The 23,986-nt window shown below is 39.9% G+C and overlaps 1 protein-coding gene across 1 annotated transcript in view; it reads right to left on the reverse strand.

Annotated features, from left to right (window-relative positions):
* Nucleotides 1-1,426: 1,426 nt before the first annotated feature.
* PARP4 (poly(ADP-ribose) polymerase family member 4) overlaps nucleotides 1,427-23,986 on the reverse strand; it is an 82,342-nt gene continuing 59,782 nt past the window's right edge. Inside the window, exons 28-34 of the mRNA XM_077774713.1 lie at nucleotides 22,683-22,763; nucleotides 21,534-21,629; nucleotides 20,534-20,653; nucleotides 14,152-15,159; nucleotides 11,684-11,783; nucleotides 4,913-5,045; nucleotides 1,427-1,793 (exon numbers count right to left, since the gene is read on the reverse strand). Of these exons, the coding sequence (XP_077630839.1) occupies nucleotides 1,598-1,793; nucleotides 4,913-5,045; nucleotides 11,684-11,783; nucleotides 14,152-15,159; nucleotides 20,534-20,653; nucleotides 21,534-21,629; nucleotides 22,683-22,763 (1,734 nt within the window). The 3' untranslated portion in view covers nucleotides 1,427-1,597. The remainder of the gene's footprint in view (nucleotides 1,794-4,912; nucleotides 5,046-11,683; nucleotides 11,784-14,151; nucleotides 15,160-20,533; nucleotides 20,654-21,533; nucleotides 21,630-22,682; nucleotides 22,764-23,986) is intronic.

The raw sequence follows: 23,986 nt of genomic DNA on the forward strand, positions 1-23,986 counted from the left end.
TAAAAACGGTCTCATGTCTGCCTCCCAGAGAGACAGGCAGGCGGGAGAAGGCCTCATGGCACCACCTCACAAGCTTCCTTCCTATCCTTTTGAAGAGCCTAAGTAACATCATTTTGAGATTAAGGCCTCCATTAAGAGCAACCTCGGGCTGCACGCAGCCCCAGTTCCAGGAAAAGCCTCAGACTGTTCAAGGCTAAAGCCATCCTCGGACCAGCCAATCAAAAAACATTCCTGGGGTCTGAGTCAAGGCTGGGAACTGCAGACAGTTATTCCGTACAAACTAGCCAATCACTCACCGCTTGCCTGAACCCCACGTGGGCCCTTTGAACTCACCTCATAACTGGTCATTTTCAAAGGATTCTCAAAGGTCATGATTGGGTCCCGCCAAAAGTAACGGACGCCTCACGGATACTGAATGGTCAAAGCTGTTACCATGGGTGCTGTGCAATTGTGATTGGTGCTTATGTGATGATGGCATACGTACAACATGTGCACTGTAACACCCCGTCCCTGACCCCATAAAAACCCTGCTCGCTATTGTTCTTCACTTCACCCTGCTGCCACGACACCGGTAGGCGGGTGAGCCCCTGCTCGAGCGTGTAATAAAGACCCTTTTGTATTTGCATCGGTGTCGGCTCCTTGGTGGTCTCTGGGGACTCGCGAATCGGGCACAACACTTTAGGTATCAAGGAGCTCTGCCAAGGCTGTTACAGTTGTGGTTCAAGTCCAGCAAATTAGGAGTGGTCTTACATCAGGATTCTGGAAGTCGCTCAAGATGAAGGCAGGACTGGCCCTCAGAAAGCGAATTCCTGAACCACATGTAAATGTGTTGAGGTACTGAACATTTGGTGAATGACAGCAATGAGGACAGGTTGGAGGACAGCCAAAAGACTGAATCTCAAAGAAACCAGTTTTTACATAGAGAGGTAATGGCCTGGAAGTGGTATTGTAGAGGAAGATGGAAAGACCTTACAGCCTTCATGAAAAATAACTCAAAATGGATCATAGACCGTAACATAAAATGCAAAGTTTGTAAGACTTCTACAAGATAACATAGGAAGAAATCTAGATGACTATAGGACTTTAGATGCAACTCCAAAAGCAAGATCCATGAAATAACTGCATGAGACACTTAATTTCTCTGAGTGACAAAAAATGTATCAAGAGATCTACAGACTAGGATACAGGGAGTGTGCTTACTGAGGGCAAAGGTCCAGAAACTCAGGGCCCTGGAAACAGGCTGGCATGTCAGCAACACTGACATCAGCCAAAGACCGTGTTTCTCCCCAGCTAACTCAGCCTGGCTGGCCGGTTCTCTCCTGGATTCCTTAAAGGGGAGAAGGAAGTGAGGCTCCAGGACCAGCCAGATGTGTCTCTTATCGCTTTAAACATTGAAGCACAAAAAATCCTCTGTAATATTAGAATATTTATTTTGTTATCACTCGTTAGTTCATTAAAATAATCAGTTCTGTTTCTGTTTAAAGTGAGTGCTACATTGAATAAAATCTTAATTAACCTTCATTATAGGTATCTATTGATATCTGATTATTTTATACATAGAAGCATGAATAATGTTTAAAATACAACTTTAGTTGATTCAGCCTTGACTGTAATTAAGAACTCGGTGAAGAGGAGAAGTGGTGTGTATGGTTTGGATCCCCAGTAGCTGTTTGGTGGCAGAGTCCCAATCTTGACCCAATTCCAGCCGTTGGCAGATGGATGGATATTGTCCTTCGGTTCTTCTTACCCACTCACTTGCTTTCTTTATTTCTTCAAAACCCCAGGGAATATTTCTAGATTAAAAATAAATGTTTCCATCAATTTCAGAATATAATCACATAAGAAATGTAACGTGGTACCAAATGTGATACATTAGATCTGACAAAATAATTCTGTCAAAAATTAAGATCTTTAATAAAAGCAATTCTAACATTTTATGAAAGTTCTACCAGACTGACATGGTATTTTTAACTTATTCAATACATTTTTTAATGTTTATTCTTCTTTTTAAATGTTTATTCATTTTTGAGAGACAGAGAGCAAGCAGGGATGGGGCAGAGAGAGAGGCAGACACAGAATCAGAAGCAGGCTCCAGGCTCTAAGCTGTCAGCCCAGAGCCTGGCACGGGGCTCGAACTCACAAACCATGAGATCATGACCTGAGATGAAGTCAGACGCTGAATCGACTGAGCCACCCAGGTGCCCCTTATTCATTTTTAAGTCTGTTAAATACTAGTCACTTTCCAGCTTCCAAATGCTACACAGACTTCCTTGCTGCCCCCAGGCCAACTCAAGCTTCCTCTAGCTTATATATATTTGGTTTTTTGTTCCTCAATAGTATTGAGCAAAAACTCAATACTATTTTACAAACCAGGCTTCTATTTCTCTCTCTTTCCTGTACCAGGAATTCTCAGTTTGATTGATTAGCCATTTTTCTAGGTGTTTTCCCAAGACCCATGAAACTGTCATATTTAATTATCATACAAACCAGGAACAACATACTACTAAACTGTGCATTACATAAAAACTTCAAGTTTGTGTTCATAAAATGTTGTTGAATATTCAAGAATGTCAAATATTCAAGTCTATTCAAGACTCAGAAGAATTTTTGAGATATTTTTCATTAATATTAGCTACTTCCTCATTTGTTTTGTCACCTGCTAGAATTTTTAGCAAACAAGTGGTAACATAGACTACAGTTTAAAAAAAAAATCCTATTGCCAGGGGGACTAAAAATTTGGAAAATTTTCCATCTTCCTGATTTTTTTCCCTGTGAACTGGGAAACAGCCAGTAGTATAGTGGGTGGCGAAGAGCTGGTTTCAAATCCTGACTCTGAAATCACACAATGTTGGCTGTGTGATATGGTGCAGCTTTCATTCAACACCAAAAGTCTCAGTTTCCTCAATTATGATAATAATATGAGATCCTAGGGGCTTTCTGTGGGGATTAACAAAACACATGGATTTAACTGGCTCAATAGTCCCTGGCCCAGAGTAGGTAATTAATAAATGTTAGCTGAATATCATAATGACATGAACATATAAATGGCAAGCATGATCAAAAAGATGCTTACCAGTAATCATTAGTCTAGTTACTACCTACTGAAAGCAACAAAACTAGTTTTATTTATCAAATTTTTGTTAATGTTTATTCATTTTTTGAGACAGAGAGACACACACACACAGAGCACAAGTGGGTGAGGGGCAGACGGAAGGGGAGACACAGAATCTGAAGGAGGCTCCAGGCTCTGAGCTGTCAGCTCTGAGCCTGACGCGGGGCTCAAACTCAAGAAACCTGAGCCAAAGTCAGATGCTTAGCTGACTGAGCAACCCAGGTGCCCCAAAACTAGTTTTAAATATTCTCACTAATTCAACTGACTTCTTTTAATCCAGCTGGCCTCTAAACTTTTGACTGACCATCCTGCTAGTATGAATATTAAATAAACATTAAAAAAATAGTTCTGCTTATTTATTTTCATTTGTAAATATGTATCTCTAAGAGACAGGAACTTTTCCTTAAACATGACATTAAAATAGCTATAACTAATTATTTAATAGCACAAAACATTCAGGTAATGTTTAAATCTCCCTAAATATCTTTTTCTCTCTCAAAAAAAATTTTTTTAACATTTATTCATTTTTGAGAGACAGAGAGCTAGCACGGGAGACGCAGAGGGAGAGGGAGACAGAATGTGGAGCGGGCTCCAGGCTCTGAGCTGTCAGCACAGAACCTGATGCAGGGCTTGAACTCATGAACCGTGAGATCATGACCTGAGCTGAACTCAGATGCTTGACCAACTGTGCTACCCAGGCACCCCTCTTTCTCTCTTTTTCAAATAATAAAGGTTTTACTCAAATCAGGATCCAAACAAGGTCTCACACTGCCTTTGGGCCATGTGTCCTTTAATTTATAGCTTCCACCCCTCACTTTTTTTCTTTTGCCATTTATTTTCTCACATTCCAGACATTGCTGATTGCAGTCCATGGTATAATTTAACATGTTTAATACCTCTTCCCTGGCACCTGGTCTTTATAATGCAAAATATTTACATAGCTTCAAAGTCAAAAACCTAAAACAAGATATATTAGGAGAAACGTAGCTTCTAAACTTGTCTCCCCCTATAAAACTATTTTTATAAGTTTTGCTAGTTTCCCTACTTGTCTGTTTCAAAAAGCATAACCAAATTATATATGTACGTATGTATATATGCATTATGTATATTATGTGTATATACACACACATAAGGGGTGACCACTTGCATGGGGTATGGATGAAGCTTTGGTAAGTAAGGAGAGTATTCACATGTAAGCTCAAGGCCTCCTGCGGTGCCCAAGGTCAGCCCAAGGGCTAGGAGCCAGGGTCCCAGGACTGGCTCTCTCCACACTGTCACACTATGGCATCAGACTTCCAAGGGGTCACAGAGTTCTAAATTTGAACCCAGTCTTCATGAAGTTGTATTTACCAAGGCAGAACTTTAAAACATATTATATTTGACAGTTTGCTAGTTTTATTTATAATTTTTAAAAACTTAGACATATAGAATGTGGGTTTCCGTCTATATTCTTGTGCCAGGCCCTGCAAATATTGGGAACAGGCCTGGTCCTAACAATCATATTGTGGATTTTCCAAAAGCACGTGAATCAATATACCATAGTGAAAAGAACACTAAACCAGGAGCCACAGATCTGAGCTCCAGTGTGAGCTACACTTACCTCTCTGAGCCCTGGTTTTTCATGGAACCCAAGAGGCAAAAATACTGTGTCTGCCCTGCCAATGGCAGAAGAGAGCAGGCAAGATATTCCCTGTGAATAAATTCTCTTTGTTCTTACAGTTACATGTAGCTTCCTGTAAAATTTAGTCAAGAAATGGTTAGAAATATAAATGAGTTACTTAATGCGAGAATTAAAGTCACCTGGAAATGGAAGCATCATCCAGTTTCATCAGTGATTTGAAGACTAGTCCCTGGTTTTCCAACTTGGTACGAAGAAACTGCAGCACGAGAAATGTGGCGATCAGGTCCAGGAGACGCTCTCTTCCCTTTATACCTAAGAGTGGAAAACTCTTTTATATCTGTTGTCAATTCTGCATCTCAAACTGTGCCCATTTATGAACGCTCTACTAAAGAATTATAATACTATTAAACCATGATACATTAGCAGATCATAAATTAGCCCGTGATTTAACCAACGAGTGAGGACAAATGAAACAAGTGCCATAGCGCCTCTGATGGTTGTTAGGAAGCAATTATAGCCACGGCTCCAATCCTTTGCTGTCTTTAATAACCAGAGATGCATGAAGTTTGTGAAAGAAATTCAGTTTCTAGAATTTACAAAAACCTGTTACAAAAACCTTAGAGGAGTAAACCGGAACATACAACAGATAAACAACTGATATGGGCGACTAAGTCGGTATATCAAATTATGTCTGGTGCTTAGTATCCTTGGAATGAATTTCTAGGCCCAAGATGGAGCCGCTACCACCCGGAGTGCCACGACAGTGAACCAAAGCTTTTGTGTCCCTGTAAATACTCCCCTAGATCAGAAACAAAATAGGTACATCCTGTCAGCCAATCCCCCAGCAGCAAGGCAACGCTGGATGGTGTACGCACTACCCTGTTCCTTGACTTTCCTGAATAAGGTCAGATATGCCACCCTAGCCAATCACTATAAGCCACATACTTCCTTCTGCTTTCTCAATTGCCTCTTTCTATAAAACCTTGCAGTCCTCTCCCCTGTTCTCTGGACTTCTGAGGGTAGAGACTGCCAGCTTTAGGAAATGTAAAATAAACATTTTTTAGATCATCCAAAATGTTCTCTGATTATTTTAACAGTACGACAGGTAACCAGTGTTATTTACCCAAGCCAAGATATTTTACTATAAAATACCACAATTGAAAAGAAATGTTTATGTATAGTAAGCCAGAAATTAACAATCCATTTTAATTTTCAAGTGCAAATCATGCATTTGAAATCACTTCATATAAAAAATTAGACATAAAATATTGGGGTTTTTTCCTCAATCTCACACTTCATGAAACTAAACTTTTTTTTTTTTAATTTTTTTTTTTTAATGTTTTATTTCTAAGAGAGAGAGAGACAGCGTGAGCAGGGGAGGGTCAGAGAGAGAGGGAGTCACAGACTGAAACAGGCTCCAGGCTCTGAGCTGGCAGTCAGCACAGAGCCCGACGCGGGGCTCGGACCCCCGAACCGCGAGATCATGACCTAAGCGAAAGTCGGACGCTTAACCGACTAAGCCACCCAGGCGCCCCGAAACTAAACTTTTAACATCTATCTTGAGTGGGTTCAGAACAAGCCACCCCAGAACATGCCACTTTGGCACGTGGGTAATCTTGAGTTGGAGGCAATCTAGACCCAGTGAGCTCACGAAAAGCTTTTTACCTCCCACTTAACTGCCTAAAGAAATTAGAAAGGAGGCTTGTATCAGGAAGAGAGCTATTACCAGAGCCAACTTTTTCACATTAAAAGACTTATCTACATGGCAAGTCAACATCTGTTCAACAAGCACCTTCCTGTGAATCACTCCTGCCCTTCCCCCACACGCCCAGACCCCTTCTCCATTTCCTTAGCTCAGTTGCCTCGTTGCCCTTTGAGTCCCCCATCTTTGTTGGGCTCCCTTCTGTACAGGTATATGTGTGTGTACATGATTAAAATGGTTTGTTCTTCTCATTAATTTTTTTATCATAGGGTGTCTCAGCCAAGAACCTAGAAAGGGGGAAGGAGAGTTACTTTCCTCCCCTGCAATCTTCATCATCATTAGAGTTCACAGTGAGTTGTGTGCTAGTTTCCCAGGTAAATTATCTTTATTTCCATCTTAGATTTAGATGTTTGATACGTAGCACTGCTAGCATCACTACAACATAGCCACTTAATGTTTTTTTATTATGACATATTTTAAGCATACAGAAAAGAGAACCATGTAGCTCATCAATTTTTATCATTTTCCCACATCCACTTCAAATTCCTCTCTTTAGAAGAAACAACATATTATGGAGCCCTCTTGTATATGTCCTCCAAATTCTTATTCCTCAGTCCCCAGATTTTCAAAGGTAAACGCTCTTTGGATCTTTCAGTTTACATTCCCGTGATGGACACTGCTTTTGTTGTGGTGGTTGTTTTACAAAGTTAATTTCTGCGTATCATGTGTTCTACCTTCCAAGTCCTTGCTTGACCAATTAAATGTACTCTTCCTCTTTTGTACATACCGTATATATGCATATGCTGTCTTTTCTTCTGTCTACACATTAAAACATTTTTTAAATGTTTATTTTTGAAATTTTTAAATGTTTATTCAGTTTTGAGAGACAGAGAGCCAGCATGAGTGGGAGGGGGAAAAAGAGAAGGGCGACACAGAATCTGAAGCAGGATCCGGGCTCTGTGCTGACAGCTCGACTCGGGTTTCGAACCATGAGATCATGACCTGAGCTGAAGTCAGATGCCCAACCAACGGAGCCACTCAGGTGCCAATGTCTACACATTTTTTAAGTTTTTATTTTAATTCCAGTTAAATAACATACAGTATTGTATTCATTTCAGATGTACAATACAGAGATTCAACACTTCCGTGTAACACAAGTGCCCTCCTTATTCTCCATCACCTACTCTACCCATCTCCCTACCCACCTCCCGTCTGGTAATCATCAGTTTATTCTCTGTAGTTAAGAGGTTAAGAGTGTGTTTCTTGGTTTATATCTCTCTCTTGTTTTCTTCCCTTTCCTTGTTTGTTTTGTTTCTTAAATTCCACAGATGAGTGAGATCATACATTATTTGTCTATCTCTGACTTATGGTGTTTAGCATTACTTTCTCTAACTCCATCCAAGTTGTTGCAAATGGCAAAATTTCACTTTTTTATAACCGAATAATATTTCAGTGCATGTGTGTGTGTATCACATCTTTTTTACCCATTCATGTATGTTGCTTTTGAAAAAGTGATCTTTATAGCACATGGGTGGCTCAGTTGGTTAAGCATCCAACTTTTGATTTGGCTCAGGTCATGATCTCACAGTTCATGAAACTGAAGCCCATGTCGGGCTCTGCGCTGGGATTCTCTCCCCCTCCCACGCTCAGGTGCATGTGCTCTCTCTCTCAGAATAAATAAGCTTTAAAGGAAAAGAATCACTCTAATTTATTTTTTAAAAAAAAGGTAAGTCATCTTCAATAGGCTCATTGAACAATATTTAGTGCTTGTAATCTTCAATTCATATTCCAAGAAATACTTAATAAACCTGTGTTAAATTTCTTTTATTTCCCTTTATAGCATCTGGCAGATACCTTCTCTAAGTACCCAAGATACACATTAAGGCCATTTCAGGCTGAGTCCTCTCCTCAACTAACACTTTCTCATTAAAAATAAAATAATTGAGGGGCGCTGGGTGGCTCAGTCCGTTAAGCATCTGACTTTGGCTCAGATCATGATCTCACAGTTTGTGAGTTCGGGCCTCGAGTAGGGCTCTGTGCTGACAGCTAGCTCAGAGCCTATTTTGGATTCTGTATCTCTGTCCCTCCCCTGCTCACGCTGTCTGTCTGTCTCTCTCTGAAATAAATAAAAACATTTTAAAAATTTAAAAAAATAAAGTAATTGAGGGGCACTTGGATGGCTCAGTCAGTTGAACATCTGACTTAGGCTTAGGTTGTGATCTTGCAGTCTGTGGGTTCAAGCCCTGCATTGAGCTCTGTGCTGACAGCTCAGAGCCTGGAGCCTGCTTCAGATTCTGTTTCCCTCTCTCTCTGCCTCTCCCCTGCTCGTGCTCAGTCTCTCTCAAAAATAAACATTAAAGTAATAATAAAGTTATTGAGAGAACATAAAGACTCAAATATACTCCTTTTCTGGGAGACAGCGGTTTTGGAAAAAAAACCAAAACCTTGTCTTATAATAATGCACAATTTTTTTGGTAAATACAAAAGGATCCATGCATAAACCATCAATTTTAGATCACCGAGATAGCCAAAACTACTGAAAAATTGACCTCATTTTCTTTTTCTTTTTTTAATTAAAATTCACGTTAACATACAGTGTGGTCTCGGCTTCAGGAATAGAACCCAGTGACTCATCTCATACATATGACACCCAGGGTTCATCCAAAAAGTGCCCACCTTAATGCCCACTTAACCCATTCCCCCATCCACCTCCCCTCCAGCAATCCTCAGTTTGTTCTCTGTATTTAAGAGTCTCTTATGGTTTGCCTCAGTTCTGTTTTTATCTTATTTTTTCCTTCCCTTGTTCATCTTTTGAGTGTCTCCAATTCCACATATGAATGAAATCATATATCTGTCTTTCTCTGACTTAATTTCTCTTCACATTAATACCCTCTAGTTCCATCCATATTGCTGCAAATGGCAGGATTTCATTCTTTCTCACTACCAACTAGTATTTCATTGTATATATAAACCACATCTTCTTGATCCATTCGTNTCCAGTCACCAGTCAATGGACATTTGGGCCCTTTCCATAATTTAACTATTGTTGTTGTACTGCTATAAACAATGGGGTGCATATAATCCTTCAAATAAGCATTTTTGTCTCCTTTAGAAAAATACCTAGCAGTGCAACTGCTGGATACTAGGGTAGTTCTATTTTTAATTTTTTTTTTTAATGTTTATTTATTCTTGTGAGAAAGAGACAGAGCACAAGTGGGGGAGGGGTAGAGAGAGGGAGACACAGAATCTGAAGCAGCTCCAGGCTCCGAGCTCTCAGCACAGAGCCTGACGCGTGGCTTCAACTCACAAGCTGTGAGATCATGACCTGAGCTGAAGTCAGACGCTTAACTGACTGAGCCACCCAGGTGCTCCAAGATGTTTAGCCTGGGTGGCTTAGTCGGTTAAGCGTCCGACTTTCACTTGGGTCATGATCTCGCGGTTTGCGGGTTTGAGCCCCGCGTCGGGCTCTGTGCTGACTGCCAGCTCAGAGCCTGGAGCCTGTTTCAGTCTGTGACTCCCTCTCTCTCTGACCCTCCCCTGCTCACACTGTCTTTCTCTCTCCTAGAAATAAATAAAAAACATTAAAAAAAATTTAAAAAAAAATTTAGTATAATTCAAATACTAAACTCTGTCTCCCTAACACTTGGCAGCAGCTAGTATCTCTATCTGCTCTTTTTCTTCCCAGCTGTTGCTTTTTTTTTTTTTTTAAATATTTTATTTATTTCTAGGAGAGAGAGAGACAGCATGAGCAGGGGAGGGTCAGAGAGAGAGGGAGTCACAGACTGAAACAGGCTCCAGGCTCTGAGCTGGCAGTCAGCACAGAGCCTGACGCGGGGCTCGAACCCACGAACCGCGAGATGATGACCTAAGAGAAAGTCGGATGCTCAACCGACTAAGCCACCCAGGCGCCCCACCAGCTGTTGCTTTTTGCCTGGATTCCTTAAAGTCACGCCTGTACGTACAGGTTAGGGGAGAGCCAACAATCTGAGGGAATTCGAATGCAGGTGTCTGAGCCTCCGGCAGCTCCTTCCTTGCTTGGATTTTCACCCTTACTTTCCAGCCACTCTGGCAGCCCCGAACCCTGACCTCTATGTCATTATCCCATTAAGGCTTTGCTTCAGTTCCAACCTCTCATGTGCCTCATGAACTTAGAAGTACCTTTGGGTGAACAGCTGGGTATATGCAGAATCCACCTCATTTTCTTCCTTTTTTCAAGGATTTTGAACCTTCTGGTTTCTGTCTCTCTCTCTTTTTTTTTTTAATTGCATTCCAGGCCTTAGAAAAGTGGTTTTCAAATATTTTGTCTGGGCTTACTAAATCTTACTGGTGAGAGATTTAGTCAGATTCAAGCTCCTTTATCATTCCAAGAACTAGAATTCTCCTCATGCAAATTTTCATCATTCCTTTTCAGTGGGGTGCAAGTCAAGCAGACAATGGCCTGCTAACCTTGGAATAAGCCTGGAGTATGAAAACCCTGACTTTTTTGAGGAGATGGCAGGGTAGGTAGACATTGCTGTTCCCTGAATACTGACTAGTTGTTTAATAATGGGTTTTTTTATTTTAAAAAATGTCTTAACCTAAGGCTAGTGTTTGACCTTCAACCACTTGCTCATCCAGCCCTTCGCTGTCATGACAAGAAACAGGTCCACAGAGACTGAACTCGCTCTGGCAAAGACTGACCCCTTACCAGAGCTGTTTTCTCTTCCTGGACACAAAGCTGAAGCACATTTCCCAGCCATCTTGTATGTGGGTGGGGCTCTGTGACTCGCTCCTGCCCCATTGCTTCTTTCTCCTCCTATCTACCTGGTAGGTGATGCCTGGGCAATATTTCCTTCTTTCCTTTTCACTAGAGTAATTTTAAAGACACTTTTGATAATGGTAGAGCCACAATATGGAAGGAGCCTGGGTCTCTAAATGAAAACTTAGAGTGGAATTTTCCTGCTGACTACTATTTGGTTGTGATATGTGCACGAAAACAATCTTAACACAATCTTTGTGTTAAGCTACTGAAATTTTGGATTTTTAAAATAGAAATTATTGCTACTTATGCTAATTAACTTACACAGGCACTACCCTAATTAGCAGTAAAGATATGGCTAGAAACTGGTCCTCTGTTTCCTTGGATGGTTAACAAATATGATTCCACTCATATGTAACTTACGTAATTATCATATTAGTATACTAGTTTACAACAAAATTTATAACAATTAAGAGCATGCCATTTAACTAACAGAAAAATGTGACTTACCTAGAGATCGAATGCCTTTTTTTTCAAGAAAGCTGTTTAAAATATTTGTATTAAGGTTTAAAATAAATCCCAGTTCTGGTGTAAGTTTCCAGAAGCCATCCTATGAAATAAAAAAGCAAAGTTAAGCCACATTATTGAAATTTAATCACACACATAAGAAGTATGTAATAAATAATATGCTTCAAATTATTTAAATTCAGTTTATTAAGACATTTCTAAAGTTTTTATTATCAAACATTTTTGTAATTATTTTTATTATTTTTAAAATCAAAGTTCCTCAAGGGCACCTGGGTGGTTCAGACAGTTAAGTGTCCAACTTTGGCTCAGGTCATGATCTCAGTTTGTGGGTTCGAGCCCCACATCGGGCTCTGTGCTGACAGCTCTGAGCCTGGAGCTGCTTCAGAGTCTGTGTCTCCCTCTCTCCCTGCCGCTCCTCCACTTTGTCTCTCTGTCTCTCAAAAATAAATAAAATATTAAAAAATGAAAAAAATGTTTAAATCAAAGTTCTTCATACACTAGTGACATCATATTATTAGGGATCTAAAAATACTATGGACACTATGTATCAGGCGGCACTTGTAAAAAGTCTGGAAAGAGGCTCATGTGTAGGTATTTTAAAAAATGATGTTATGCATTTTTTTCTTCTAGTAATATTTTGAACAAATGTTTCTCAAACTTTTAAGTAGCATGATTCCTTTTGTTTACCATTAAAAATGTGCCTTTATGAAGTCTGAAATATGAAAATGACAAATTTTTACTAAATATACAATTGTTGTGAATATGCTCTTTAAAACGACCTTATTTATCCTCACTGTCCTCTGCCCGCCCCAGCTAAGTTTCTACTTTAAAAAAAAAATTTTTTTTTAACGTTCACTCATTTTTTTTTAATGTTTTATTTATCTCTAGGAGAGAGAGAGAGACAGCGTGAGCAGGGGAGGGTCAGAGAGAGAGGGAGTCACAGACTGAAACAGGCTCCAGGCTCCGAGCTGGCAGTCAGCACAGAGCCCGACGCGGGGCTCGAACCCACGAACCGTGAGATCATGACCTGAGCGAAAGTCGGACGCTTAACCGACTAAGCCACCCAGGCGCCCCTGTTGACTCATTTTTGAGAGAGACAGACAGAGAGTGATCAGGGGAGGGAGGCACAGAATCTGAAGCAGGCTCCAGGCTCTGAGCTGTCAGTACAACTTAGAGATGAGCCATGAGATCACAAACTTGGCCAAAGTCGGACACTTAACCAACTGAGCCAGCCAGGTGCCCCTAAGTCTCTACTTTTAAGGATGCTTATTACATATTATGAGGTGGCTGTAAGGCTGAACATGGGGATCTTGACCTTGAAGCAGAGCAACTCCAGGTCCCAGGGAAGCTAATACAGAAAGCAGAAAGGAAGATGAGGTCATAGGCAGATACACAGATTCTATGGCAATAATTTGAAAAATAATAGCAGTGGTATATGCTGACTAGTATTAAACTAGTCGTAGGTGTTTAGATTTAAGAAAACAATCTTTTTAGACACTTTCTGTGGAGAGACTATTACTATACCCACTTTGCAGATGAGATCACTGAGGCACAGAGAGTTTAAGCAACTTGTCCAAGGTCACACAGCTAACAAGCAGCAGAGGCACAATGTAAGCCCTAGTAGTCTGGCTCCAGGGCCCGAAGACAGCAGCATCTGCTGTACTGCTTCCTACACTGCTTTCATGGACACTCTTTCAGGTAAAAAACAAAGCCGGACAGCTGTTATGTCATGTTTAAACCTCAAAGCTACTCTATGAGGCAGACACTATTATCCCCAGTATACAGATGAAGAAACTGAGACTCAAAAAGTTTATCTGACTTGCCTCAAATCACAAAGCACTAGGATCGAGGCTCAAATTTACTCTTACACTAAATCAGTTTGTGTTTCCACTTTACCAAACTACTTTACATTAAAACAAATAATTACAGATATGAGGCTGGTCTTAGTACCATTGCAGGAACTAAGTTTACTTAGTGTTTATTAGCTTCACAAATGGAATGATAAGCCCTAACACAGTCTTACATGTTGAGTGATATTCCCAAGACTATATGTGAAAACAATTAGAGTATACTTACAGCATTCGTCTACTTCACAATGGGAAATTTACATGATTGCAATTCGCCTGTTCTAGAACCTAGGCAATCAAGGTCTTACCCCCTGACCCATTCAGGGATGCTAACTTTCAGTTGAGGAATATTAACATTCACTTGCATGATATTCTAGACTAAGAGTTAAAAATAGATAAATGCCATTATCAAGGACACTGTATTTATTGTTGACTTTTTTTTTGAAAAATTTTCTCAATGGCAGAAGCAGTTTGTTGATTTATAATCTGCCACAAGTCACTTACCTCTCCATTGCACTGATAAACGACCAGGTACTTTGAGTAGCTCTGCTCTAAACTATGTGGCTAATTAACCACAGACTTAAGCAGAAATAAGACTAATACCTCAGTTTGTAGATTGAAGAGTTTGGTCCAAGGTGCAAAATTCATCCAGCTTTGTTCATCTTTTCGTGCCTGAAAGCTTGCAGTAAAATCACTTCCTGTTATATCAGATTTTGCCAAATGACATTTCAGAAATCTTGGCGTTTCAACATTTTTTGTTTCAGAAAAATGCCCATCACTTGAAGTGGATGATGAAATCATGGCAGAAACATTTGCTGAAGAAGCGTCTGATTCTGTGTTAGCAAACAGATCTATCTGTGGCTTGTAACTGGCGCTAGAACGAACTGGGGAATTTTGAAAATAAAAAGGAGAACCAGAAAGGTAATGAAAGCCAAACTCTCTGGATAGACCGGAGGGAGGAACTCTAGGAGGAGAGGAAAAAATATTTGGCTGTGGGGGAGTGTCCGACTCAAGAGAACTGCTAGCACAACTGTCAGTCTTAAGGCCTTGATAACTTTCAGGTAGAATAACCTGCCCAAAGCTAAACGAGGCTCCTACATTAGGAAAACAAGCAGAGGATCCAAAAAGTAGGTGAGACGGATTCAAAGGGGTAGATGACTTAAGGGAAGAATCACCACAACTCTCAGTTTGAAGGTCTTGGTCATTCTCAGATGGAGCAGACTGTCTGGGGCCAGCAGCAGGAGCAAGACAAAGCTTTGGAGGGGGTAAGCGGGGAGGAGACTGGAAACTGGAACCGATAAAGGGCTCAGCTCTCACACAGGCTGACCTATAGGAAGCAGAAATACTGCCAGCACCCAGTTTTAGGAAAGGGGCTTTTCTGTAGAGTGGTTCATCTCCTGTTTGTTTAAATGAACCCGTCTGCCTTAAAGCCAATGTCTTTTCCACATCTTCACTTTTGAAACTGAGTGTTAAAGATTTTTTTGATAGTGGGGAACTGAAGCAATCCTTTTCTAAATCTTCAAAACCTTCCAGCTTAGGTGATCCAGATTTTCTGTTAGTCAAATGTTGATGCTGCAGTTCTTCATTCCATCTAGAGAATGCTGAAAGAGGCTGCACAAAAGGGGAAAATATAATATAAGGGAAAACACAAAATAAAATGAACATACTTCCTAATAGACAAGCAGTTGCTTATCCCAGAGTATTGAAAGGAGGGGATACTCAGGATAATTTAAGCGCAATACCATTGTTTCATAGATACAGAGTCTGAGATCTGGGGAGAACAGCAACAATAAATACACCAAATATCTTGTTTCTCTTGGTTCTTAGCATCTTGGAATTTTCAATATCCCTCATTTTATACAAGAGGAAACTGAGGACCAAAGAAGTGTCTTGTCCAAGATTTTATAATTAGCAGTATCAGAGTGTGTAAATTAGCCCTCAAATAAGCTGATAATTTGAAATAAATTATTCTAGTCTTTTATACTGCTTTACAGCAATATTAGGAAAGTGAGAAAACTGAAAAAAATTTCAAAAGCTTTAAAGTAACTAAATGAAGGGGTGCCTGGGTGGTTCAGTTGGTTGAGGGTCCGACTTCAGCTTGGGTCATAGTTTCATGGTTTGTGAGTTCACACCTCACATGGGGCTCTGTGCTGACAGCTCAGAGCCTGGAGCCTGCTTCAGATCCTGTGTCTCCCTCTCTCTTTGCCCCTCCCCCAATCATGCTCTGTCTCTCTCTTTCTCTCTCAAAAATAAAAACATTTATAAAAAAAATAACTAAATGAATATATTTTTACACTAGACTTTGAATAACAGATAAAACAAAAGGGAATTAAAGATGCTATGTTACTACTATTATTTGAAACTTAAAGAGTCATTCTTAAAAAGTTGCATGTAAATGAAATGTAGTTTTAGATGAATTAAAAGTTTGGGATATTTTGGAAATAATTAGCCTGGCAGTGCCTGGCTGGCTCATTTGTAGAGCATGTGATTCTTTTTTTAAAAGTGTATTTATTTATTTTGAGAGAGAGAGAGAGGATCTGAAACAGCCTATACACTCAGCACAGACCCTGATGTGGGGCTTGATCCCATGACCCTGGGATCATGACCTGAAGAGAAATCAAGAGTTGGACGTTCAACAGAGGGAGTCACCCAAGCAACCCTGAAGAGGATAAGTGTTTTTTTTTTTTAATTTTTATTTATTTCTAGGAGAGAGAGAGAGACAGCGTTGAGCAGGGGAGGGTCAGAGAAAGAGGGAGTCACAGACTCTGAAATAGGCTCCAGGCTCTGAGCTGGCAGTCAGCACAGAGCCTGATGCGGGGCTCAAACCCACGAACCGCGAGATCATGACCTAAGCGAAAGTCGGACGCTTAACCAAGCCACCCAGGCGCCCCCATAAGTTTTGATTCTAGTTAAGTCCAATTACACACACACACACACACCACATCATCTTTATCCATTCATCAGTTGATGGACATTTGGGCTCTTTCTATACTTTGGCTACTGTTGATAGTGCTGCTATAAACATTGGGGGGTGCATGTACCCCTCTGAATCAGCATTTTTTGTATCCTTTGGGAAAATACCTAGTAGTGCAATTGCTGAGTTGTAGGGTAGTTCTATTTTTAATGTTTTGAGGAACCTCCATACTGTTTTAAGAGTGGCTGCACCACTTTGTATTCTTACCAGCAGTGCAAAAGTGTTCCCCTTTCTCTGTATCCTTGCCAACATCTGTTGTTGCCTGAGTTGTTAATTTTAGCCATTCTGACAGGTGTGAGGTGGTATCTCATAGTAGTTTTAATTTGTATTTCCCTGATGATGAGTGATGTTGAGCACCTTTTCATGTGTCTGTTAGCTATCTGGATGTCTTCTTTGGAAAAGTGTCTGTTCATGTTTTTACCCATTTCTTCACTAGATTAGTAGTTTTTTTGGGTGTTGAGTTTGACAAGTTCTTTATAGATTTTGGATACTAATCCTTTATCTGATGTCATTTGCAAATATCTTCTCCCATTGTCAGTTGCCTTTTAATTTTTCTGATTGTTTCCTTTGCCATGCAGAAGTTTCTTATCTTGATGTGGTCCCAATATGTTCATTTTTGCTTTTATTTCCCTTGCCTCTGGAGACATGTCAAGTTAAGAAGTTCCTGCGGCCAAGGTCAAAGAGGTTGTTGCTCGTTTTCTCCTCTAGGATTTTGATGGCTTCCTGTCTTACATTTAGGCCTTTCATCCATTTTGAGTTTATTTTTGTGTACAGTGTAAGAAATTGGTCCAGGTTCATTCTTCTGCATATTGCTGTCCAATTTCCCAAACACCATGTGTTGAAAAGACTGTCTTTTTTCCACTGGATATTCTTTCCTGCTTTGTCAAAGATTAGTTGGCCTGTGAAGAATGCTGGTGTTATTTTGATAAGAATTGCATTGAATGTGTAGACTGCTTTGAGTAGTATTGACATTTTAACAATATTTGTTTTCCAGTCTATGAGCATGTAATGTTTTCCCATTTTTTTGTGTGTCTTCTTCAATTTCTTTCATAAGCTTTCTATAGTTTTCAGCAGACAGATCTTAGACCTCTTTGGTTAGGTTTATTCCTAGGTATTTTATGGGTTTTGGTGCAAGTATAAATGGGATCAATTCCTTGATTTCTATTTCTGCTACTTCGTTATTGGTGTATAGAAATCCAACCAGTTTCTGTACGCTGATTTTATATCCTGTAACTTTGCTGAATTCCTACATCAGTTCTAGCAGTTTTTTGGTGGAGTCTTTTAGGTTTTCCACATAGAGTATCATGCCATCTGTGAAGAAAGTTTGCCTTCCTCCTTGCTGATTTGGACACTTTTTATTTCCTTTGTGTTGTGTGATTGCTGAGGCTACGACTTCCATCAGTATTTTGAATAAGAGTGGTGAGAGTGGACCTCCCTGTTGTGTTCCTGACCTTAAGAGGAAAGCTCTCAGTTTTTCCCCATTGAGGATGATATTAGCAGTGGGTCTTTCATATATGGCCTTTATGATCTTGAAGTATGATCCTTCTAACCTACTTTCTTGAGGGTTTTTATCAAGAAAAGATGCCGTATTTTGTCAAATGCTTTCTCTGCATCTATTGAGAGGACCATGTAGTTCTTCTCCTTTCTTTTATTGATGTGATGTATCACGTTGGTTGTTTTGTGGATATTGAACCAACCCTGCATACCAGGTATAAATTCCACTTGTTCATAGTGAATAATTCTTTTAATGTATTATTGGATGGTTGGCTAGTTAGTATCTTGTTGAGGATTTTTGCATCCATGTTCATTAGAGAAATTCATCCGTGTTCTCCTTTTCAGTGGGATCTTTGTCTGGATTTGGAATCAAGGTTATGTTGGCCTCATAGAATGAGTGTGGAAGTTTTCCTTCCATTTCTATTTTTTGGAACAGCTTCAAAATAATAGGTGTTAACTCTTCTTTAAATGTTTGGTAGAATCCCCTGGAAAGCCATCCGGCCCTGGACTCTTGTTTGTGGGGAGATTTTTGATTACTGAGTCAAATTTTTTACTGAGTATGGAGTGTATAAACTTATAAACAAACAAACAAAAAAACTTGCTGGGACTTTGATTTGGATTGAATTGAATCTATAGATCAATATGAGGAAAATTAAGATCTTAACAATATGGAATCATCTAATTCAAGAACATCTATTTAAGTCTTCAACTGCAATTTTCTCAGCAGTGTTTTGTAACTTTCAATGTACAGGTCCTGCTTATATTTTGTCAAATTTGATTCTACATATTTTATATTTTCTACGGTATTATAAGTGCTATTGTTTTTTAAATTTCAGTTTCTGATTATTACTAGTATGCAGATCCAGTTGACTTCTTATATTAACCTTGCATTCTGTAACCTTGCCAAACTCACTTATTAGTTCTACTAATCTTTCTAGAGAATCTTTAAAATGTTCAACATAGACAATTAGGTTGCTTAAGAGGAAAGAAAGTTTTGATTCTTTCCTTCCAACATGTATGCTTTTTATGTATTTTGTCTTGCCTTAGGTACCAGTTAGAATATTCTGTACAATGTTGAACAGAAGTGGTAAGATCCCACTCGTAGGAGAAAACCATTCAGCATTTTACCGTTAAATATGACATTAACTGTAAGTTCTTCATTGGTGCCCTTTATCAAATGAGGGATTTCCCTTTCTTAGTAGGCTAAAAGCTTTTTGTTATTTTTTTCTTTTTCATTGTTGTAGGCTGTCTCTGTGCTGAGAATAAGCATGAAGTGTAAACTTACTGACTTCTTAGGTCTTTTCTGAGCTTTTCCTTGGTTTTGTGCAGACACTTTTTAATTATTCCCATATATTCAGCTATTTCTAATGTCCTGGTGTTCAATGTCTGGCTCCCAAAAGGGGAAGAGCAAAAAATGAGCAGGGGAAGTTAAGGTGCAGGCCCTTTAAGTCCCCTGGAAGTCACTTCAGCCAGAGGACGAGGGGCTTGCAACAGTGGGAGAGCTGCCTCGGAGGCTGCCTATCCCCACCGCCTTGTCTGTGAGGGGCTGCAGTCACCCCCTAATTCTACCACTGCCCTTCTGCTCTGCGGCACCTACAATTTCTCTTCTATCCAGTAGAGTCTATGGGACCAGAGAAGTAAACGCAGAAAAAGAGTGGAAACAGGATTTTCAGAAGTTATTATTCACCTTCCCTTTCTTGAAAGACAACTAGAAGATGAAACAAAAAAAAAAAATTCTGCATGAAGGATTTGAGGAAATACCTGTGGTTTTGTTGTTGCTGTTTGTTATTTACCATTTCAAGTCATACTAAACACGGTTTTATGAACAAAGCAAGCAAATGATATCTAATGTGTTTTTATATTCTTAACAGATAGAATAACTTCCAAACGGATCAAGGAAAATGAATGGTGGTTATTTTCCCAAAATTCCTCTCAAATTTTTTCCTTAGATTCTAAATTCCAAAATTTTGGCCTTTTTTTTTTTTCTTTTTTTCTTTTTACCACCCTAGATACCTAAGGGTCTAATAGCACTGTTTTGTTCCTTTGGTTTTGAATATGCCTTTCACTTCCACTGTCTATGCAAGTCACATTTCTCAACTTCTGTTTCTGGCTATAAAGCGCTATTAGCTTTATACCACAGTAGAAAGCACTATCAGCTTTAAGAAGTATTCATGGTGGATTTAGATTACTAGATAGGGCTTTTATCACTACTTTCATGACAAACCTACCAATTACTTAGAGTTAATGACTTTAGTTTGCTGTATGGCAGTTTATTTGTCTATGAATGAAGCCAAATCACAGGGGTTCCCCTTCGGGACTTTATAGATACGTTTATATATGGTGACTTTCTCAGTCATGTAACAGCTTTTTTATAAAGGCACAAATATTTTCCATTAGGAGGGAGACAACAGTTTCTGCATAGACAAGCAATAGGGTGCTCTTTTAGCAAAGGGTTCCCATCACCATCATTGAAATCTGAAAACACAACACCGATGTATTTGATAACTAACAATTTACCTGTGCCACATCGGCATCTGGTTGCTCCTCCTGCCAGCTCATGTACGGCAGAAAATCTACATCTTCTTTGGCAATAAGTTCCAAAATATTTGGAATATTAAAAGGTGACTCCTTACCATCCTGTATTGAATCACAAATAGGTAGAAAGAAAACAGACATTATCAAATCAAATGATTACTATACATCCTAAAGTCTGGTGAATCCTTAGTTTGTAATATGTTTGGGTGTCAGATTAGACTGTGTGTCTTGGGCCACAAGACAGAGAGAAATAGGTACTGGCTCCGTTGAGTGGCTTTCCTCTTTATTGAGCTTGATGTGAGTGCTGTGTGCAAAGTGCCTTCTGTGGGCTCTCCTCTTAAACTTATGAAAGAGAAAGGGCCTCTCACAGGAGGGGAGACTCAAGCCCTTTCTAGTTTTTGATGGTCTTGCATTAATAAAAGACAAGAAATAGGAAAATGTAACAAAACTGTAGTATATCTCAGAAGGTATATAATAAGTAATAATTATAACATTAAAAATAATAGTGCATGTGAGTCATTTTTTAATTTTTTTATTTTTGCAAATGTTTTTTATTTATTTTTGAGAGAGAGAGAGAGAGAGAGAGAGAGAGAGAGACAGTGTGATCAGGGGAGGATCAGAGAGAGAGGGAGACACAGAATGTGAAACAGGCTCCAGGCTCTGAGTTAGCTGTCAGCACAAAGCCCGACGCAGGGCTCAAACCCATGAACCGTGAGATCATGACCTGAGCCAAAGTCGGACACTTAACTGACTGAGCCACCCAGGTGCCCCTATGTGAGTCATATACAGAGATTATCATGAACCCTAACTGTGAGGCCCTCCATGAATGCGAGGCCCTGGTTCGACAGTCCTCCCTGCCCTCTCCCACGTGCCTCTGCTCTTCACAAGTCATGAACATGGATATTGCTGGTAACAGAGCAAGAGAAATGTTCTTAATATGTAAATACAAAAGAAATAACCAGGAATTAACAATAATACATACCCTTTTCTCAACTGCCACAAAGCTTGTAAATTGTGTTATGAGAGAGTTTTCTTTACTTAGTTTAATAATCAGAGATTTTAGGATTTGCTTCTTCATCTAGGATAGAATCAAATGAAGTCACATCTTATTTTTCACTATTTAGCTATGTATGACCAATAAAACAAGTATTAAGTAATCTAACAAGGCGTTTTTCTATAAAATAAAGCATTTTATAATTAGCATTTCAAGTTAAATTGAGTCAGTGGCCCTGTGTAAAATCTTGAGTGAGGGACTCACCATTCCTGGCAAAATAGGATCAAGTAACTGGCTAAGTCATAGAAAAAATAATTCACATTTCTATAGCTCTTTATGGATAACAAAGAACTCTCGTCTTCAAGTGTGGTCAGCTTCTGCATTCTTTCACAAACAGGCCACACCTCCCATTTTAAAGATGGGCCCTCCAGGGTGTGGAGAGGTGGACTTGGTAGCAGGACTGGTCAGTTGCCCCCAGAGATAAAAAGGACTTAAGTAAAGCAGAACACAGGCGGCTAATCCAAGGGCACCAGGGAGAACAGTGGAAATACAAGGCCATCTGTCACCGGCTGTGACTGTCTGCATGCACAGCCAGGCATGGCACTCTGGTGCCTTCTTTCCGGAAGGGCACTGAGTACGTACTACTATCCTGAGCCCATTTAAGGTCACAGCTCCCAGGGACCAGGCCGCCGGTGGGCCGGCTGAGTGGGGCCCCGGTCAGGGCTCAGTGAAGGCGGAGCAGGGTGGTCTCTGGCTCCACTGCCTGTGTTTAGGCTGGTCGCCCACCTGCCCTGCAGCTGGGCTGCTTCATCACTGTGATGAGAACACCCGTGCCTACCATGTATGAAATCTAAGGTGACATTTATGACTGGCACTCAGTGAATGTTCTCTGAGCCCTCTTCCGGTCCCTTTCTGATGACTAAAATGATCGGAGAATTCTCAGGAAACCAATGACATCTGTTCTTTTGTTAATCCGTCCAACAAACATGTCCTGAGCACGCTGCATCCCAGGCACAGGAAACACGGCTACAACAGCGATGCCCCCGGACCACATGCTTCTCCATCCAGCTATCCTCACTTCACGTTTCCATGGGTAAATCAACTTAAGAAGGATCAAAAACAACAAAAAGAGCGAACCTCATGATTTGTTTCATTTTCATGGAGGATGCCATCTTCATAATCTCGGATCAGAGCTCGCGCTGTCAGCTTGTGGATCATCTGTGTGTAAGCAGCAAAGGGGAGAAAGATTCAAACGGCTTCTAGCTGAAGTCTTACTTAGAAAACCACTTTTAAATTTGACATATAGTAGTCAATTCCCCTCTTTTAAGTGTACAGTTTGATGACCCGTAATGAATGTATACAGTTGTGGTGACCACCGTGGAAATAAAGATACAGAAGAGTTCTTCACTTTCAAACGTTCCTCATGCCCCTCGCCATCACCTCCAGCACCTGGTACCCCCTCACCTGTTTCCTGTCCCTACGGTTTTGTCACTTCTATAAAAGAGTATTTTGGGAAGGGCAGGAGCAGCAAAATGTGCCCCCCAGAGTGAGACAAAGGATCGTCTCCCTTTCTCTCCAACGAAGGATCGTCTCCCTTTCTCTCCAACGAAGATACAACTGATCTTAAATGGCAATGTCTGATTTCCATGGCAATTCCAACTCGTGTCATTTTGTTATCAATAGGGCCCCAGCTCACAGAGAAAGTACAACTATAAAAACTGTAATTTTATGGAGAATGAACTCCTCCCAGGTAAAACGTAAAATCCTTTGACTTAATTTTCTCCTTAGATTCAATTTTTAAAACAATATGGAGGTTCCCTAAAGTTCTATACACACATCATGGGCAAATAATAAGTTATAATTATTGATTCAGGGCCAAAAGTTAAGTCATATTTTATCTTAACAAAATCTGCAATGTCTGGGAAATAGTTAATCTGGCTATGCAAATACTCTTATGAATAGCAAGCTGCATATATAATATACATAGATGAAAGGTTTTCCAGGTCTGACGATAGTAGATCAAGTACTAGTGCAAATACTACAAACTTTCCGGTGATAATTTATTTGCTTTTAATCCAAAAGTAGAAAAAGCAAACACATTCTCAATATGTGTTTAGCCTTAGTTGAGTACTATTATACTGAATATTACTAGATAACATAGGTGAAACCGTGGCACTTAACTTTGATTGAGTCACGGACACCTTTGAGAACCTTCCTAAAAGATATTCATGTATAAAATACCAAATTTCATTGCAGTTATTCATATCCGCTGATGTGGATACACTAGAGTCAAGAACCCCAGAAGAAGTACTGTGTTAAAAACTGAATCAGAGTGTCCTCATTTGTATGGATAGCAATTCTCCACATCACATTGTGTACTGAAGTCTCAACACAGAAACAGGAACAACAAAGGAAGTACATGCAGCATCATATAAGAAAAT

This window comes from Crocuta crocuta, unplaced genomic scaffold, assembly GCF_008692635.1.
Source record: "Crocuta crocuta isolate KB4526 unplaced genomic scaffold, BGI_CrCroc_1.0 scaffold277, whole genome shotgun sequence".
Lineage (NCBI taxonomy): Eukaryota > Metazoa > Chordata > Mammalia > Carnivora > Hyaenidae > Crocuta > Crocuta crocuta.